This window comes from Coffea eugenioides, chromosome 10 (genome assembly GCF_003713205.1).
Source record: "Coffea eugenioides isolate CCC68of chromosome 10, Ceug_1.0, whole genome shotgun sequence".
In the NCBI taxonomy this organism is placed as follows: Eukaryota; Viridiplantae; Streptophyta; class Magnoliopsida; order Gentianales; family Rubiaceae; genus Coffea; species Coffea eugenioides.
The window spans coordinates 7,973,930-7,987,446 of record NC_040044.1 but is presented as its reverse complement, the minus strand read 5'-3'; the positions used below and the strand labels follow the sequence as shown (position 1 = coordinate 7,987,446).

Below are 13,517 nucleotides of genomic sequence, written 5' to 3'. Positions count from 1 at the left end.
CAAACCTCAGGGAGGTAAAACCATGCAGCCCCTAACATATATGTCTCAGCTCCATGAGTGATGTATACATATCAGCTACACGAGTGACTATAGATCAGCAAATCTGATGATTGGAAAACCTTCTCTCTATCTGCAGCTATGGATCCGGGAGTCGTATAAAATTAGCCTATACCAGAAAAATAATTGATGCCATACACTCTGGAACCCTTTTGAAAGCAAATTACACCACGGCGGAGGTGTTTGGGTTGGAGATCCCTACTGGAATTGAAGGGGTCCCTTCAGAAATCCTAAATCCTGAGAACACAGTAAGTTGACGTAAATTTGACATTTTCCCCTCCAGTACTTGATCACTTCCCTGCTGCAAGTACTAGTTGTATTAACCTTATTCTTTGTTGAATTGTAGTGGTCTGACAAGAAGGCCTACATGCTCTCCTGAAATTGGGCGGCCTGTTCAAGAAAAATTTCGAGGTATTCGCAAACTACAAGATCTGAGCGGACAACAAGCTGATGGAGGAGATTGTTGCAGCTGGTCCAAATTTCTATTTTGGAAAAACTGCCGTGCTCGAGGGTTGGTGGAATAATAGAGCATTGTGTTTAGGACGGTCTGTTTCCGTGATTATATCATATATCTGTGTAACTGATTAGAGAACTCCGCGTCATTACCAACCATCCTGCTTTTATTCCTGCCAGTGAATCTATCAAGCTGCAACTGAGGCAGCTTCAAACTCGAAACATTATCAGCTTGTTCTGTGATGTAATTCATCCATATATTGATGATGACGAAAAATTTTACTCCATTAAACAAGATTACAAGCCCTCAAGTTTTCTTGAGAATAGACTCTCCGGAGCTGTGAAGCCATAATCAAAAGGAACTTGGCTTTGCACTTGCAGGCCCTTGAGCCAAGTATCCTTGGATTCGTAAAGACAACACACGAAGTATGTCTTTCCCTGCATCATTCCAAAACCCCATTGAAATTAACTATGAATAGATGCCAATGACGTCTACTCATAGAGTTGCAAACCACTGCCCAAGTTATGTATATATTTTTTCGAAACAAAAAAAAAAAGTCATAATTAATCTGTGCCGGTGTTGGCACTTCGCGCAAAGTGGCAAAATCTTTGAATTTGCGGTGTCACCCTAGGTAGACTTCCAGTAAAAATAACTAAAAGAATTAAAAAAAAACCCAGTTTAAATTCAACTAATTAATCGTTAAGTTCACGACAGTGAACACTGAACTCAACACAATCTCAATTAAAGATCTTCAAATGTTCAACAGGAACTTATTTGAAGCGAACGATATTTCGTGGCCTGTAATTTAGCGTACTTATCGTTACTGTTCTCACCCAATCAATTCATAGTACCTATCAAGCAGACGAACAAAGATTACGTACCAAAATCTTCAAAGATTACGTACCAAAATCTTCCTTGGCCTATATTAATTATCCCCCCCCCCTCAACCTATAATAAGCTGGAGAAATTGATCCCGTCAAAAGAATCTTTAAGGACAGCTACAATACTACTAGTATAATGTGAAAAGCTGATCAGCAATGGAAAACTCCTAAAAATGGCAATTCAAACGGTGGTGGGAGCACTGGACATCACAAACAAATACTCAAATTGAACGCGGCAACCTGCTGCGCATGGCAGGAGGCAGCAACTGCGACGTATATTAACATGACAAAGGACTCATGAGTTGATAGGCTGAACTTCTACCAATTTGCTAGGAATTGTACATTAAACCTGCTCTTTTCACATTGAAACGTGCTCAGGAAAAGATGGTTTCAGCCACGGAAAACTTCCTTTTTTTTTTTTTTAAGTGATAGGTTTCAAGACCTCCTACTTACAATCCCTTCTACTGAGTCAATCTAGAAACGAAAATTCCTAATCCGGTAATCTAGAATAACCAGCATCATTGTTGTATGCAAAGTATCAGTTCAGCAACACTTTTACCACCACTTGACTCAAATATTCTGTGATCTTATCAGGCTTAAATTAGAAGCATCGGCAGGAAACATACTCTGTTAATAAAATCAACTTTTTGGCTGATTGTCTACCCTTTTAAATTGTTGATTAGGGCATAGCATACGGCCATGCAATCAACATATTCTTTGCTAGTTTCTTCAAAGACTTGACAGGAATCCCTTCACCGGCTTTAATAGTGCAAGTAAGCTAAAATATTCGACTTTTAAAAGGGTCCCACTCTCAATGACTGTAAGACAAATCTAAAAGAAAAGACTTGCTCAATTAAGATCAAACAGCTAAGACGAGTTGCGGACACAAAGTTTAATGGCACTAAAGCATTCAGCTAGACTAGGGGAGGTTCAGCTTTAGGTTCACAAAGCTAGGAAACAGAGTGGATTAAGTAAGCTAATAAAAGGAACTTGACAATTACTTTTAGCATTTATATCAAACAGATCACAGCTTTACTGGTAATCAGCAGATATCACAAGAAGCTGTCTTCATATTCATAATGATAAATATCAATAAAATACGACCTGACTCTAGCTGTTCTGTCGATCCTTTCCTCCCTTAACTCCTTAAACAGTAGTACCCCTAGAGAAACAATTCCTGATTGTAGTTTCTAGTAATTACCTTGATGGCTCACCCAAATAATTTGATCACCATAGCACAGAAAGATGAAATACATTCCGCAGTTTACAAACAACTATTCGAACATCACAAATTTACAATTTGCAGGAAATGTTTAGTGAATGAAAATGTTTTTTTTTTTTTTAGTGTAAGCGGGAGGACTTGAACCCAAGACCTCTTGCTTACACTCCCCCCCCCGTACCACCCAACCCAACCCTCCCCCCCTAGTGAATGAAAATGTAAAAGTAAGTTAAAGAAACTTCAAAAAGAGAACAACGATTAATGTTACCAAAAATATATTTTAAAAAAAAACACAGATGAAGCCTCTCAAACCAGTCTGTTAGCATATATGATTGACTTGTACATCTCCAAAGACTCCTCATCAACAATCTCAATACAGCATGGCATTTATTTAATTAGGCCAAGCTGAGAGCTCCAAAACTTGTATAGCGAGTCTATCTCATCTAGGATACAATTTTAAGTAATTAAACCTCACTGGAAGAGGCAGCATCATCTTTGTGTTTAATCATGCCGGAATCCACAAGTATAGGAATCTCTGCTGCAAGCCATGGTGCAAGGCCCAAACACAGTGCATGAGCTATTCCGAACCTAGGACTGCAAGAACATCACACGTGTAAGAACAAGTGTAACTTGATCAAATCCACTAAAATCACAAAAAAAATACCATACCAAGAAAGGGGAGGAGAAAATACAAAAACAAAAAGACCTATGGTGACATCATCTATGAAAGCACAATTAAATTAAGATTAAAAACCTAAATTCAGATTTTAAAAGTTGCCAACAACACTCAAAAAGAGTGGGACTCTCCCACTACCTTCATTGCAGCATCATACATGAATGAAGCAAGGATAATCACACTATGGCATATCTAAAGCTTTACGTATTTCTCCCTGCAGTCATCTTACCCAACATATGCAAATATAATCAATAACTTTGCATTAAATAATGAAACAATGCACTCGTTTACTTCACAAGGAACCACATTTCTCATGCTTACTACCTTACAAAGTCAACCATGCTAAAAACTGCTCTTTTAACCTCCATTTTAGTCACCAGGCGAGTCAGTACCCTTATTCTTCCCTCCTCAATAATCTGGAATCCACCATCCAGCTTATCACCTCCTCCAGAGTCCATCCCTTAACCCAAGCCCACAGCCCAAGCCAAAGCACAAGAAGCCTACCCATCATCAAAGCAAACCCGAGCCATGCCAGATAAGAAGGATCTCATTGTCATGGAAGCCCTTTACTTACTCCTCAATATAGTCTATGAGCACGCTTTTCTGACCAACTCTCATGACTTTAGGAGGGGGCCCCCTAAGCTAGCTCTCGCCTTCTTCAGGATTTGCCCCTAAATTCCAACAACTAGTATAGTAGGTTACCGAGACCACTGTCACTCCAGACCTTTGTACGCCCATACTTAATGGAGTGAGAATAGCTGTAAATGGTCAGAAGTTAAAGCAAAAGAACTGGAAAGCTTATTGATTTCTAACTGGTTTTTTGACATTGGACACTATCCATGGATACCAAAGATTTTTTCAGAGAACCAGCAAATATAACCCAAAATCAACACTGCTACACTGCTAATCCGACCTACTAAACAACTCCCTGCAAAACCACAGTTTGCCATTTTATCTCCAGTAACCATACAGCATACTACTTCAATTCCTTAGAACCAACGTCTATCCTAATTACCCCCATAGAAAGCACAAGAAAAACACATATACAATCCAAAATTAACGCAATCACATCTGTAATCAATCAAAACCACTAGTCAACTTCCTGAGAAACTATTTTTCTAATATTTAACTCCCCAAAAAATACAAATGCAGCAGACAAATTCCATAAATTACCCAAAATTAAAAAAAACTTGGACCAAACTTCACTAATGAAACAACGAAAATTGATATAAACATTCAAATCAAAACCAATAAAAACGAAAGACGTACCAATTCTTTGCCCATAGCGGTTTGAAATGCACTGTCAAGCAAATCTTCCCACCTCTATACATCTTCATAAATCAAAAAAGAGAAAAATCATCAAAACCAATCAAATTAATTTTAAAAAATCAGAACTTTACTTTAAAAACTCAGTCCAATTACCTTGTGAGTTTTGCCATCCAATTGAGGCAGCTCAAGTTCGGGAGCTGTAGCTGGATAAGTTACCGGGATATCGAACTGGAGGTCGAATTCATACTTGAGGAGGTTGTGAACGTACCAACACTTGCCGGTCCACCGGGTCCCTTCCGGGTTAGCAGCGGAGATCCGAAACCAATCGTTATCATTGGACTTATTCATCGAGGTATAAGCTATCAGCGCCTTGTACTCCTCCTTCAGCCGCTGCGTCCACGCCGCCCCGTCACGTGGACCCGCTTTTGTGGTCAGTAATGGGATCTGGGTTAGCGTTGATTTCGTCGTCTGATCCCACCCCTCCATGATTTTGATTGAAGGGACGATTCTCCCCAAATGCGATAAACCCAACAACCTTGCAAGAGAATTCCGAGTTTATATAGTAACTAGCAGAAGAACACCGTGCTTGCGCACGGTGAACAATTTAAGTGATGCCCACAATGAGTTGATATTCATGTAATTTATGGATTTTTTTGTTTTGTATAATCAAGGGTGCAAACGAGCCGAGCCGAGTCAAACATTGAACTTATCGAGTCAGGCTCGATTACTGTACACTCGAGCTCGACTCGAATAAGTAAGAAGTTGGCTCAAGTTCGACTCGATAAGGCTCGATTTACTCAACTCGACAAGAGCTCGAATTGGCTTGAAAATTCTAACAGGACAAGCTAAAAATTACCCCAGAATGAGAAAATAAAAAGTGAACAATCAAAAACTACAAACCAAAAGTATTTCAATCAAACAGAAGGTATATTCCATGAAAATGTATGTAAGAAGTTAAGAAAAGAAACCCAATATTCTTACCAATCTTCAAAAAACAGTCCCTAATAATAATAACAGATCCAAATTCAAAAAAAAAATAAGGAGAAAAAAGTACATTGACAGAAAGCCTTCTTCCAATCAATAATCAGTACAATCTTAATTCACCGATCATGATATAGAAAACAATTCAATACATGCGAAAGTCCAAATAAATTCTAAATAAATTGAGAGAAATTGGGGACGGAAATGGGAAAGAAGAGGCGATCTAATTCTAACGAAAGCTCTGTCGCCATTAACAGGAAAGAGGAAATTAATAAGGGAAGAAGAGAAAGCGCAACCTGTTCGCTTTGCCTGTTCGCGAGGCCCTCCACCAATAGAGCTGATGAAATGGGCGTTGGAGAGAGCGGCAGTGGTGGGAGTCGGAGATTGTTCGCTTTGCCTACCGTAGCTTCTAACTGGGAGTCGGAGAGAAATGGCGGCAGTGGTGGTGGCAGAAGTGGCCAACAAACTGCGAGTCGGAGAGAAAGGGCTCTTCAATTGAAGGCCGGCAGTGGTGGTGGCAGAAGTGGCTTGAGCCTTGAAGACAGTGGTAGCAGCGGCTAGGGCTTGCTTTTGATTTGGGGAAAGAAGAATGCGGACAGCAGAACAGCCGAGTGGGAAGAAGGAGATGTGTTTGTGACTTTGGGTCCACCGTCCTCCACTGTCTTGGTCCTCGGAGAAATTGTTATCTAGTTTCTAATTCAGTAATTAGTTATATAAGTAGAGATATTTATGTAATTTCCTATGGCTCGCAAGCCACTCGAGCTTTCGTACACATGACTCGAACTCCACTCGTGTTATAAACGCGCCGCTGGAGCTCGACTCGAACGTTGACCGAGTGGCTCGGGAGCAGATCGATTCGTTTCCACTCCTATGTATAATGAATGCAATTAAGGTGGTATAATTATTAAATATATAATAAATAGGGTTTCAAATTTTTAGGGCTAATACATGGAACTACGGCGGTATAGTACTATAGTGTCATAATAAAAAAGAGTGAATGGCATAGTAATGGATAAGAAGGAGTTTCATTAAAAAGGATGCAAATTTCATCTGTGTGGATATTATTTTTTGGATAGAGATACTTTTTAAATCATTTGTTGAAATGAGGTATAAAAATTGGATTAGTTATTTTGTAATATATATTTGGATTTACTAATATGCGTATTTGGTTATGCACATATGTATATTGTGTGGGTCAGAATAATTGGATATTTGATTTATATTTAATTTCTAAATTTTGTTTGAAAGAACTATAAGGGAAGGACTAAATTTACACCCTTATATACTAAATCCACATTCTATCGGCTTATTATATAAAGACTTTTTAAAGTATTTAATTAGTTGTTCACATAACAGAAAGAAGAATAGTATTATGTTTTCTTGCATCAGGATACTCAGTTCATACTGCCGCATCAATAGCTACTAATTAGTAACTACTTAAAAAAAAAAAGAAAACTTTGGGTAAAAAAAGAGAATAAAAGAAGGGGAAAAAAAGGGAAAGAATACTCTATTATAATAATAACATTATTATAAAAAAGCAACAACCTTGTAAAAAAAGAAAATATTGTAGTTTATAAAAAAAAAGAAATCGGCAAGTGTTTTTCTTTCCCTAGAAATACTTAATTTCTACAGCGTTATTTTTCATTAATTAGCTACTAATAAAGAAAAAGGGAAGAAACAACGTAACAACACAATTTTATATTCTACTATAATAATAGTATTATTATTGTTGAAAAAAAAAAGCAACTTTGGGAAAAACTGTTTGGATTGAGTGTTTTTGCACCTGTTTTTGAAAAACTGTTTTTCACATTCCAAATGCTACAGTAATGTGTATTTCAAAAACAACTTAAAAAACACCATATCCAAACAATATATCAAAAACAACTCCAAATATATTTCAATTATGTATATTTAATTTGTATATTTTAATAAGTATATTTCAATTTGTATATTTTAATTATGTATTTTAATATGAATATTTCAATTATATTTTAATATATTTTAATATGTATATTTCAATTATGTATTTTAATATGTATATTTCAATTATGTATATTATATATATATATTATATTAATATAAATATATTTATTTCAATTATGTATAATATTATATATATTATATCAATTGAAATAAATATTATATATTTATATAAATACATTTATTTATATATAAATTTATTAATATATTTATTCAATTTTGTTTTATAATATATATTAATATATATTAATATGTATATTTCAATTATGTATATTATACATAAATTATATTAATAATAATGTATATTATATATATTATACATTTCTAATATTATATATTTATACATACATATTATAAATATTTTATTTTATTTATAATATATTTTTATTTATTTATAATATATTTACATAAATATTATATGTTATATAAATTATATATAATATAATATATAATATATTATACATTTATATAAATGTACATTTATACATAATATATAAATATTTATGTATATTTATAATATACATTTATATTATGTATAATATATAATATAATACATTTATACATTTATATTAATATACATAATATTAATTTTATATTTATACGTAATATTAATACATGTATATATTTATATTAATTATATTAATACATTTCTACATAATATTAATATATATTTATAATTTATTAATTTATACATTTATATAATATTCATTTATAATTTATACATTTTTAATAATATACACTTATACATTTAAATATACATTTATATTATGTATTATATATAATATAATACATTTATACATTTATATTAATATATATAATATTAATTTTACATTTATACATAATATCAATACATATATACATTTATATTAATTATATAAATACATTTCTACATAATATTAATATATATTTATAATATATTAATTTATACATTTATAATAATATACACTTATAATTTATAATATATTTATAATATTCATTTATAATTTATACATTTATAATAATATACACTTATACATTTATAAATATATTTATATTATGTATTATATATAATATAATACATTTATATATTTTTATATGAATATATAAATATATGTATTTATAAATATCTATAATTGTATTATAAATGCATATTTGTATAAAAATATAAATTTATAATTTATAATTTATACATTTATATAATATTCATTTATAATTTATTCATTTATAATAATATACATCTATACATTTGTAAATATAAATGTATTATAAATGCATAAATGTATATTTATATAAAAATATAAAAATTATAAATATTCTAAAAATACTCAAAAATATGTTTCAAAAATACCTCTAAAAATAATCCTAAAAAATCTACAGTAAAAGTTTTTCATATAGTTTTTGAAAAACAACCCCAAAAACAACTAATCCAAACGGACTTGTTTTTCAGATTCAAAATGCTACAGTGGTGTTTTTGAAAAACAAACCCAAAAACAGCTAATCCAAACGGAGCCGTCGTTAGTATAAAACAATGTAAGCATGGGGTTTGAATTTAGGAAACTTAATTCCTGCAGCCTTATCAATAACTACTAATTAATAACAATTTATTAAACACAACAGCACTATTCCATAATCTACTATAGTAATATTATTATTAGTATAAAGAAACTGAAACCCTAGGAAAATAACAAAATTTGTAAGTAAAAAAAAGAAAAAAATTGGCATTGGATTCGACGTAGTTAGCTAATTTATGTGACATTATCAGCAAGTATTAAAAATAATAATAACCACTTAACAATGTGATGGAAAGAAAACACCAAATATTGTTAGTACCAAAAAAAATAAAAAGTAAGCATGGCATTTGAATTCTGGAGAGTTAATTCCAGCAGCCTTATCAATAACTACTAATTAATAACTATTTCATATCATAATACTTGTTTTCATATCATCATAGTTACTATTTCTGAATTAACATCAATTTGAGTAACAATTGTTCTTTAACCGAGCGAATTTGAAAAATTGAAGCAGCTCAGGTTTTGTTAACCGCCTGTACCAGTGTGGATTTATCACCATCTTTGGTGCTTCTCTTTGTGCACCCTTCCATTGTCATGCTTGAAGGCTGGAAACAAAGGAAAAATGGAGACTTTATTTTAGGCAGGGATTCTCTTTAAGAATTGAGAAAATAAAAGACCCACAAAAGAAAGACAACTATAAATCACACTTAGCAACTATAATCTTCTCCATGTCACAATACAAGAGATTGAAAATTCCTGGTAAGTTCTAATATTTTGCCAACTTCATAAAAATCATAAAAGGCTTGCTGCCTGGAGAAAGGTCCTGTTTATCAAGTGATGCTAAAGCCAGCCAAAATCCTTTCAATTCAAAGAACTCTGAAACAACATTAAAAAAATAAAATTAAAAAAAATTCCAGGTTTAGAAACATTATCAGCTGACCAGCTCAGTTAGATTATAACAAACGGTTTGAATAGATTCATTAGGCATCTCAAAAAACTGATGGAATTTCAAAAAAAGGTTCAACGGTCAAAAGGGTAAGATGCATCCATTAATCAACCTAAAAGGTACAATAATACAATCCCATAATTTACTGCAAAAATAAATGTTAGAGCTCTCTTGGAGCACCTGAGAGTGACAAATATAAGCAAAAGGCAATATTATGTTATCTTCAGAAAATGACATCAAAAGTAATCTCCATCATAAATGTTCCCCAGCATAGAAGTAGACTATTCTTGGATGAGTTATGCTATAATATACAGGTAAGACACAAGATGCAAGTATCTTAGGGAAGGAATTCCATTGACTTCTCAAGCATGCTACTCTTACTTATAGCAATCTGGTAATGCAAATATAGCTATTTTATTAGTTCCATTTTTCTATACGGTTAGACAGAATCAATAATCAGAGACTCATGGCACTTAAAAAAGGAGTTGCAAACATATTTTTTTAAGCTTGCACAGATTTTGTTTAATCAATCGCAAATTGCCAATGGCTTAAATGGATGTTCAAACATCTAGGCATTAACGCAAGGCAAATATTAAAACACTAAATAAGTAGATCATTTACCATGAATTAATTCCCGTTACCTGCCTATAACAACTCTAACAATTTTAGTCCATCCATTGCCAAGTATATTCCACGCCTGCATACGATTTCTAAATTTCAGATTATCCCATCCAATAAGAAAAAATTTGACCATCCAAATTGAAACAATCAGATCAGTAAAATTTAGCGAAAATTGACATAGGGTTGAAAGCAATTGGTTAGCTTGTACAGTTCAGATTCATGAAATATATAACTAAGAAGTTTTACCAAGAGATTTATTGCATTTTGTACTACTAAACTGTACTATGAAAGCCAGCCAAAAGGTACGAAGAAGGGAAGAAAAAAGCTCCATTGACAATAAAAAAAACCTCTTGAATAGCAGGAAAGAAGAGAAGAAAAGCCATTTTGGTGGTGAACTAACTTTAATATAATTTATATTATATCCTCAAAATGTCATCCTATCAGATACACAAGCCAATCCCCTCAGAACAAAATTAGCAAAATTTTAATGAAAAACTTGTACTTTAGCAAAAGAAAAATGAAAAGGCAAAATTTATGCAAAGACATGAGGAAAAGGCACTTAGAAACAATAATCTAAAATAATGGAAATCCTTGATGACTTACAATGCTTTTGGTCATTTGTGGCTGGAAACCCAGCAACAAAATACACACAGAACTATCAAAAACAGATCCAACATTTGATGGCATAGAGCTGCAAAGCAAATAAAGAAATCAGGCATTCTCCTTAATGAATGGAAAAGGAAGCTCATGAAAGAGCATTCAAGTAATGAATAACCAGGAAAATCACAATCAAAATTTGGTTAAAAAATATTAAAAATCACAGTGCATTAAAGTAAACTTTTTATTAGTGAATGAAATAAAATATACCATATCTTAGAGTATTGCAGCAATGTTGAAGAGGAAAAAGCCCAACTTTCTCCACCTGCAATCACAAAAAAAAAGTAAATTTTAGATGAGTAAAAAGGGAAGAAAACAATGAAGAGAAAATCAAATGTACCAAAAAAAAAGTTCACAATGCATAAGCAGCGACTTTTAAACTATCGATAGATGATAACGATCATGATGTCTGCAAAACACGACACAGAAACTATTAGACACCCAATTTCCAAATTGAAAGTATCTAGGTTCTTAACCTTCCCCATTGGAGAAATTTATCAAATAACACAATCATCCACAATGTTAAAACAGTTAGGCAGATAAAATATTGAGAAATTTATCCGAATAATAAAAAATAATTGCACAGCATAAACATAGTGAGGCAAAAAAAAGATTAAACAGATTACACCAATTACTCCAACATCGTAACTCATTAGATTCAGTTCCACTGCCAGCTTAACATAAACTTTCACATTATCAACTAAATTTCAGAAACATTCAATTGAACTTGCTCCAATCAATAAAGTGAAAAATTCATGCTTTTAAATTTTCAATTGTCCTATTTCCCGTAACTACTACATCCAACCATCCAACCTAAGCAAAAATTTTCAGCTTTCAACACCCAATTTGATGACATCAACAATTAGTAATATAGGAAACGTCTCTTTACAGTTATTGTAGAAATAGCTATGGAATTTGATTAAAACTTAAATCATAAAGAGGGAAAATGGGATAAGTAAGAGGCGTAGTAGTAAAAGTAAAGATTAAAAAACCCCAAGTTTTGGAGTTTCAAAAAAAAAGGGGACAGATCAAGGGCAAAAAAAAAAAAATAGCACTGATATAAAAGACAAAGTATTACCTCTTCATGTGCTAATTCCACTGTCAAAGTTTATGAGCAGGAAGGCAGAAACACCCAAATGGATTTTGTGGTTCACTGGCATATCATTAATATAACACATCATAAAAAATGAAAGATAAATTAATAACACGGATTTCTTTTTACTTCTAGCCAAAACAAACGGAAAACATTAGACACAAAAAAATAAAAGAAACAAAATAAGGGTTTTCTAACAAAAATAAAAGAGAAATATTCAATAACAATAAAACGGAACAAAATAAGAAAATTTGAACAAAAACAACCATGTAACAGTTAGAAACTTGTGAATGGGAAACAGGAGATGAATCTGAGGAAGAAGAGTACAATGGAGAACAGAGGTCTTCTAGAAGTGCAAAAAAATAAAAAAAAATTTAACGCAAATCTGCAAAGAAAAAAAGATTACCTTATTAGTCTTGTTGCCTGAGGAAGAGGAAGATGACAAAGGAAAAGAAAAAGAGAGAGAATGACGAAAAAAAGGAAGAAATGAAAAGAGAACCAGAAGAGACTGAGGGGGAAGAGAGAGATAAAAACACATGGTTTCTAGCACACGTTTTCTAGCACAGGGTTTCAGGTAGTTTGGAAAATAAAAGGGAACAAAACCGGCACAAGAATTCCAGGACCAACAAGTCAACAACCACGGTGCACGTGATTTCCACGTGAAGAACGACGAAAGACCAACAACAAATTCCACCACCCATTCTCACTTTATATATAAGTTCTTTATAGTCCAATACTACAAAGTTAATAATTAGCGTTAATTATAAGCAATGAATCGCCTCTTCTTTTGGGGGAGCGGGGAATTTTTATCTTTTTGGGCAAGTTTAATATGAGAGGAAAGGAAGAGGAGAAAAGAATTTACTTAGCAACTAGTATGTTGTTGATCGCCGATGACTGATGCTGGCTTCCACTTTTGCCTCTATTGACTCTTCGAGATGGATGATGGCGCGGTTTTTATACTACTGAGGAGTGACGAACTATGAAGGCGTAGTTTTGCCTAGTGTTATTAGAACCCGCCTTTGAATTACCCGCTATTACGCCTAGCTTGGGAATCTAAAATAAAGGGTAAAAAACAAAAAAACCCCATGTGCTAAACTTAATACACAGAAAAATCCCCCATGGTTTCAAAATATACAACACGACCCTCACGCTTTGAACTAATTGTAAAGGTGACGGAATCCGTTAAACTTAAC

At 32.9% G+C, this 13,517-nt stretch overlaps 1 protein-coding gene across 2 annotated transcripts; it reads right to left on the bottom strand.

Annotated features, from left to right (window-relative positions):
* Positions 1–2,872: 2,872 nt before the first annotated feature.
* Positions 2,873–13,208, bottom strand: LOC113749970 (ubiquitin-fold modifier-conjugating enzyme 1). Of its 2 annotated transcripts, none has more exons than XM_027293865.1 (4): positions 13,187–13,208; positions 4,710–5,091; positions 4,557–4,618; positions 2,873–3,205 (listed from the first exon to the last, which is right to left on the bottom strand). In XM_027293865.1, the coding sequence occupies exons 2-4, from the start codon at positions 5,040–5,042 to the stop codon at positions 3,076–3,078; spliced, it is 525 nt and encodes a 174-aa protein (XP_027149666.1). In that variant the 5' UTR covers positions 5,043–5,091; positions 13,187–13,208; the 3' UTR covers positions 2,873–3,075. The 2 variants fall into 2 exon arrangements, with proteins under 2 accessions (XP_027149666.1, XP_027149665.1); XM_027293864.1 differs by lacking the exon at positions 13,187–13,208 and adding an exon at positions 5,834–6,201.
* Positions 13,209–13,517: the final 309 nt, after the last annotated feature.

Coding starts and splice junctions, on each gene's coding strand:
- LOC113749970 (XM_027293865.1), bottom strand. CDS start 5,042: ATGGAGGGGTGGGATCAGACGACGAAATCAACGCTAACCCAGATCCCA. Junction 4,619..4,709: donor TGGATGGCAAAACTCACAAG/GTAATTGGACTG, acceptor TGATTTATGAAG/ATGTATAGAGGTGGGAAGAT. Junction 3,206..4,556: donor CCGCTATGGGCAAAGAATTG/GTACGTCTTTCG, acceptor ATGTTCTTGCAG/TCCTAGGTTCGGAATAGCTC.